At 34.6% G+C, this 7,149-nt stretch overlaps 1 protein-coding gene across 1 annotated transcript; it reads right to left on the reverse strand.

Moving 5' to 3' along the window:
• Positions 1 to 4,354: 4,354 nt before the first annotated feature.
• On the reverse strand, positions 4,355 to 6,291 carry LOC104248730 (late embryogenesis abundant protein D-29). Its single transcript, XM_009805041.2, has 2 exons — positions 5,909 to 6,291; positions 4,355 to 5,039 (listed from the first exon to the last, which is right to left on the reverse strand). Exons 1-2 carry the CDS (start codon positions 6,189 to 6,191, stop codon positions 4,588 to 4,590), a joined length of 735 nt encoding a protein of 244 aa, XP_009803343.1. The 5' UTR covers positions 6,192 to 6,291; the 3' UTR covers positions 4,355 to 4,587.
• Between the last annotated feature and the right edge of the window lie 858 nt (positions 6,292 to 7,149).

Consider the following 7,149-nt stretch of genomic DNA (forward strand, 5'->3'; position numbering starts at 1 on the left):
ATTTTTGCCACGATATTTATTCATTTTGAGTATTAGTTCTTGAATGATAATGGCATTGTCACATGCTTTCCTATTTTTGAGGAAACTGCTTTGAGAAGGGCTAATTAAAAGGTTTAGAAAGGGTTTCAATCTGGTGGAGATAACCTTGGTGATAATTTTGTAGACAGTGTTGCATAGACCTATGGGTCTAAAAAAAATTAAGTTGTTAGCATTGGGTATTTTTGGAATTAGGCAGATCAGCGTATCATTAATAGAACTAGGAATTATACCCGTTTTGAAAGCTTCTTGGCAGATATTAGTTACTGAATTACCCACAATATTCCAGTAATTTCGAAAGAAAAAGGGGTGAAGTCCATCTGGCCCGGGTGCCTTGAATGGTTTGAAGGAGAAGCAAGCTTTGGTAATTTCAGCATGAGTAATAGGATCGTCAAGGGAGGAGAGATTTAGCTTTGTGAAACAATCAGGGTCATTTTTAATGAGGTTCCAGTCACTACTAACATGGGATGAAGTGAAAGCCATTTCAAAGTAGTTTTTAGTTTGACTAATAATGTCGTCAGGGTTATCAATCCACATACCTTGATCATTCTTGAAGTAATTAATCTTATTAACTCTTTTTCTATTCGTGGCCACAATATGGTAGAATTTTGTGTTAGCGTCACCTTCATTAAGCTAGTGAATTCTAGAGCGGAGTTTCCAGTAATCCTCCTCCATACGTAGAATATTATTGTACTCCTGAGTTAAGGATTGTTCTAAGGATTGGAGGAAGAGACTGTGGTAGTATGACGGGGAGTTTTGGATACTTTTTAGTCTAGCAAGGATGATTTTTTTCTTTCTACCAAGGTCTCCAAAGACAGTGTTTTTCCAACTTATAACAGCCTCATTAAATATTGAAGCAGCCTTACTATGCGAATTGTTGCACCAAGAGTCATTAAATAAGGTTTTAAAATGAGGATGTTTACACCAGTAGGGCTCGAGCCTAAAGGGTTTATCAAGTAGGTAACCCCTTTTAGGAATGAGATTAATTAAGAGAGGATTGTGATCTGAGTGGGTCTTGGGTAAGTGACTAATAGAGGCATTAGGAAAAAATTGAATCCACTCATTGTTTCCAAATACCCTATTCAAATGTTCTAGAATTAGGTCATTGTTACCAAATTTATTATTACACCAAGTATATTTACGGCCTTTATAGCCTAAGTCTTGTAGATTACAATAGTTAATATTGTCCCAAAGTTTAAAGGCACGTCTATGATTGATGGGTATTCCACCAATTTTATCATTAACTGAGAAAATATCATTAAAATCTCCTCCTGCTAGCCAAGGGATTTTATACAAATCAGCTATATTTTTTAGATTATTCCACATAGAATCCCTTTTACTAATGTCAGTGCTCGCATACAAAGAAGAAAATAGCCATATGAAATTAGTAGGACGTACCTCAATTGTAGCATGAATTTCATGGTCTCTACGTATGGCATTGTGGACTGTCACTCTCGTATGGTCCCAAAGGAGCACCATGCCTCATCCTTGGCCATCCGTTGGGACCTCAATAAGATCGGAGAAACCAAATTCTTGCAAGAGTGGTGTATGAATATGCATTCTAGTTTCAAGTAATGTGACCATGCATGACCTATGAGTATCAATGAGTTCTCTAAAATTTCTTCTAAATTTTCATTATCCCCCCCAGTGTTCCAAATAATGAAGTTTGTAGCGTTAAACATATTGATATTAGGGGTTTGGTTGTGACCATTTTCCAGAATGTCCCTTGTGGGATTCAGGAGGCTCCTCAGGGTTGGGACAAGTATCATTGCTCGGTTCCCCACTGTTGGGGCGTGGGGGGGGGGGGGGGGGGGGGCGAATGTCCATCGAGCACTTGACCAGACTCGTTGGGCATGAGAGGATATGCCTCTTCTCTAGGTTTTCCTTTAACAGGAAGACCTTTACTTCATTTAGGCTTCCAAATTCTACCACTGATTCCCCTATCAAATCGATTGGTTCTATCATTTCCTCTTCCATGTTGTTTCCTACGTTTTGAGCTACTGGGGGATTGAGGTTAATGTTCTCCATAGGAACTTCCATGTTGAAGTTCTGAGGTTGAGGTTGTTGGTGATTTTGAGGGGAATCCCATTGCATTAGGATGGGGTTCACAGCCGTTAGTGCTTCCGGTGGGAAAAATGGTAAATCTAGACCTAGGTTCTGGGGGAGAATTGGGACAGGATTGAAATGAGGGGAAGGTTTCATTGGCCTCTCATTTCTTGCACTAGGTTGGGGTTCAAAGCTGGGGCTAAGGGTTGTAAGATATTATTCACCCATACATCATTCAAGTAGTTGTTCATGGCCAAATGTAGTCCTCCGGACACAAGTTGGGCTAGGTATCTCGCATTTTGTAATACATATAATACACCCTTATATATACATATATATATATAAGGCAATATATAATTATATATACACATAATACACCCTTATATATACATACTCTACATACTATATATACTATATATATATTTATATAGCTATATATAAGCAATTTATACTAGTATATACATATATAGTTTACAAGAAAGTGCCTTTGATAATAAAAAAAAACGGAACGAAAAAAGCCCGTTAGGCTCGTTTAGGCCCGCGGGCCCGACCCATTTAGCCCAGGACCATGTGGGCTTAGGACCACCATGGGCCGGTTCCACACTTTGGGACCGTGAAGCCCGGGACCATTTGACCCGGGACCGCCAAAGCCCGACCCGCCTAAGCCCAGGCGCATTTGGCCCAGCCCGTTTAGGCCCATTTGGCCCGGGCCCGGACCACAATACAACCTTATGCCTTGTCATTTCAATCACAACATTCAATCTACATAGCTTTCTTTTAGCAATCGACCTTAGAGTATAATACCAATTTAACTTGCCTTATTTTCAATTGGAGAACTTACAGAAATGTCCCATATAAGTTTCAACTTACCAACCTCTAGCCAATATTCCAAAAATCGAAACAAACAAAGAATTTTTTTAATGGGTATAGTCGAAATTCATTGAAAACGTATAAATAAGTCAATATACAAAATTTGAGGAAGATTGGAGGTGATTTGGACTGAATTTATATCAAAATTCATAATTAAATCGATGTCAAAAAATTCTTCTGTGACACATGTATCAAACATGTATCACCCATGTATCTCACACACAGATATACATGGATATACATGTGATACACAATCGATACAAATATGATACATATGTTATACACAGTGTGATACACGTATCATTTTTTTTCATATTCAATTTTTACTTCGAATTTTCAATTCAAACCACCTCAAAACTTTACCAAATCATCCCAAAACTGAGATTCAAGCTCCTTAAGATATACCCAATCTATTCTAATAGCACTCACTCAAAAGAAAGTAAAAATTTAATATTTTTTTGCTACAAATAGCTAATTGGCCATTTTGGCTAATATTAGTAATATTTTATCAATTGACCAATTTTTATAATGAGCTACTTCTCAATGGACATAGCTGGTAATTTCCCTTTTCAATTACATATCTCATATTATTTTGGCGGTCGAAGATTTTCATACAACCATCAACATAGAAATTTGAAAGGTGTCAAATTTTCATAACTCGGCCAACATTTCCTCATAGCCAACACAGATTAAATGTAAATACTCACATTCAATATTAAACCCAGCAAAATTTTCCAGTATTATCAACCACAGTCAACGTAAATACTTGACGCGCAATATTTAATTGGTTGCCATGTTATTAGGTAAATTTCATAAATAATCATATAATTATAATTTTTTTTATATTAAAGTCATATAACTATATTATTTCATAAAAAAATCATAGAACTTCATAGTGACCAAAAATAACAATTTTTCGATAATACTTATTCCACATTTATTGTTGTTTTTAACCTAATAAATAATAACTCAATTAAAATAAAATAAAAATATTTTTAGCCTCCCAAAAACAATAACCAATGTAATATATATGCGTTTTATGCACGTGCGCACACACCCTATATATTAGCTAATAGCTAATGCACCGATCAATTTTATATATTTTTTTAAATAAAAATAATCCAACCCAACACAATACCCATATACAATAAATTAAAATAATACTAAAAAATAAATCCTTTCCTAAACAAAACCTTACCTATATATTAGCTAATAGCGAATGCACCCGATCAATTTTATATTTTTTTTAAAATAAAAATAATCCAACCCAACACAATACCCATATACAATAAATTAAAATAATACAAAAAATAAATCCTTTCCTAAACAAAACCTTAGTTTAATGCATGATATTTTGACACTGCTAATGCACAAAAACTAAAATATTACAGGTAGGTGCAAATACCAGAGCATTGTCCAAAAAGTATTATTAACAAAAAGTAGCCAAATTAACCCTAATAATACAACGGAAACATAAAAATACTACAAATACAACAATTTCACGACACCTAGAAAAGCCACCTGGAAAAATACCAACAAAAAACAAAATTCAAACTTACGACACCTGCCATCAGCACTGAATTATTACATCATCATGATATAATATATTAACCCGTAATATTCCAAAATTCTAATTTAGAGTTCCTCATCTCGTTTTTTACCAGCTATATTATCCTTAATTTCCTTTGTTTTTTCCTTTGCTGATTCCAAATTTGAAGCTATATTTTCCTTTGCTTTTTCCAATGTTTCACCTGCTTTTTCCTTTGCTTCTTTAGCTTTCTCTTTGGCCCAACTCATATGTTCTTCTGTTTCTCTTTCTGCTTTCTCTCCCATTTCTTTCATTTGCTCTTTTGCTTCTTCTGCTTTTTCTGTTGCTTTTTCTTTTGCTTCTTCTGCCTTTTCTGATGCTTTGTGTTTTGCTGTTTCTGCATCTGAATATGCTTTTTCTTTTTCTTCTCCTGCTTTTGAATAAGCTTCGCTTGATTTTTCTGTTGCTTTTTGTTTTGCTGTTTCGTATGCTTTGTTTTTTGCTTCTTCTGCTGTGTTCTTTAAATCTCCTGCCTTGTCTGCTACGTATTGTCCTGTTCCTGCATTTCAATCATATTTTTCCATACTTCAACTCAGCATCCACATTTTTATAATAATCACTACTAGAACAACGAAAATTAACTACGGACAAATTCGTCCCACAGATTATCAAAAAAATTATAAAATTGTGTTAGCTGCAAGCAATTTAGCGGCTTTTCATTTTTTTTTTTTTTTTTTTTTTTTTTTGGTGGTGAGTGACATTTAAGTTTCATGCTTCACTGCAGCAAAGGGCAGTCCAATGCAGGGGACGAGGCTCGAACTCGAACCACAAGGGTCTAGGACTCGAACCATTCAGCCAATTAATTTCCGCCAATTTCCGCGGTGAGTGCTAAGTACTACTATTAATAGTTTGCAGGATTTCTAGAATAGGAATTGGCTTTTTCTTTAGAGCAAGACTCTTTGCTTGCTTCTCTCCGCAAGCTCAGCGGATGAGTGGCCGTATTCGACACCTCTTTCTCTTACGACTAGTGCGTTAAGAGAGTAAGCTCTCTACATAGTAGGTAAAAATATATATGCTACATAGAACGGAAAATGTAAGAAAAATATTACACCGTCAACTTATATACTAAACTTAAAAAGACAACTAATTATAAGTTCACACTCTTGTGGAACAATTATACTGCAAGTAAAATTACACTTAGACTATGTATATAAGTTAATTACATTTTAATCTATGTCAACCTTGGTACAAAAACACTATAAATTGATACTTCCCCCTCCCAATCCCAATCAATTTATCGTAAATATTTTATTATGGTGCTCGAATCGAGAGTCAAATTCTTTTTGACAGCGAAAACAAACATAAAATATATGTAAACTAAACTACATAAAAAATAAAATAAAAACAGTATAAGCCAAAATAATTAACCTGTAGCAGTATCAGTAATCTTGTCTTTGGCATTCTTAGCAGCATCCATAGTTGATTCAGAAGCTTGTTTAGCAACAGAATCATCATCAGTAGATTTAAAACCAAGACCTTCAGAAATCTTATCTTTAGCCCATCCTGTCCAAGACTCTGAATTCTCTTTACTTTGCTGCTGCTCAATTTCTTCATTATTTTCCTTACAAATCACCAAACCAGATATAGACATAACCACAAATCCAACTAATAACAACACATAAATCAACTCCCTTAAGTTTCTTGAACCCATAATTGTATTAGCCAACTAACTATATGTGAAGAATACTATATCAGCAATGAAGTGATGGTACCACACAATCAAGAAAATGATTTGGTTGAGGGGGGAAATTTTTTCAGATATATATAAGTAGAATTATGCTATAGGTTAGTGGACGAGTGGCATAATACGTGGGCACACGTGTCAGTTGCATGGCTATTGTAAACACAGTAATCAATATGAGCTCTCTACGTGTCATTCAATATCTAATATTAGGTTTGGCTCTGTGTATTCATTGTTTGTCTCTATGTCTATCTTTACACTTAGCCCTTGGGTTTGAACACTGCTCTAGAATGTTTGCAAAAAACAATTTTGTTGAAAAGATATCGAAAAACATTTTTGAAATGGTAATTTAAGGTTTGAGTTCAGTTAGTTTTTTGAAGAAAAATATTTATTTGTAAAACCATTTACTACTACTACTACTATTTCAAATTTCCACATTATCTATCTGTCAACTTATGTTAATACCATAACAAATTAACAATATTCAAAAACAACACGTACTAAAGTATGGTTATTTTGTCATATCGTACCAAATTATATCTGTCATGTTAGAAGGATGTTATTCCAAAATAACATGTACTAGATTATGATGAACATGCTCATTTCTATAAAGTAGGATGTTAGTCAATGTATTGGGCCTGGAAAGAAGGGAAATATATATTATAATTAGTGTATATTTTTCATATAATTAACTAGGGAATATAATTATTTTTGGCCGACCGGCCAAAAATATGGTAAAAATAGCATGGTATAGCCAATTTTCGGATTGGTCATTCAAAAATAGTCAGCGTTTACGAAGTCAATGAAAAATAGTCACTATTTTGCTGCAACAGAGACCGATCCAGCATAATATATTGGAGTTCGGTGCACCTGTGTATGAACTCCAGCATATTATGCTGGACCGATATACTTTGCCGACTCTAGTATA

Source organism: Nicotiana sylvestris, chromosome 10, assembly GCF_000393655.2.
Source record: "Nicotiana sylvestris chromosome 10, ASM39365v2, whole genome shotgun sequence".
Taxonomy (NCBI): Eukaryota; Viridiplantae; Streptophyta; class Magnoliopsida; order Solanales; family Solanaceae; genus Nicotiana; species Nicotiana sylvestris.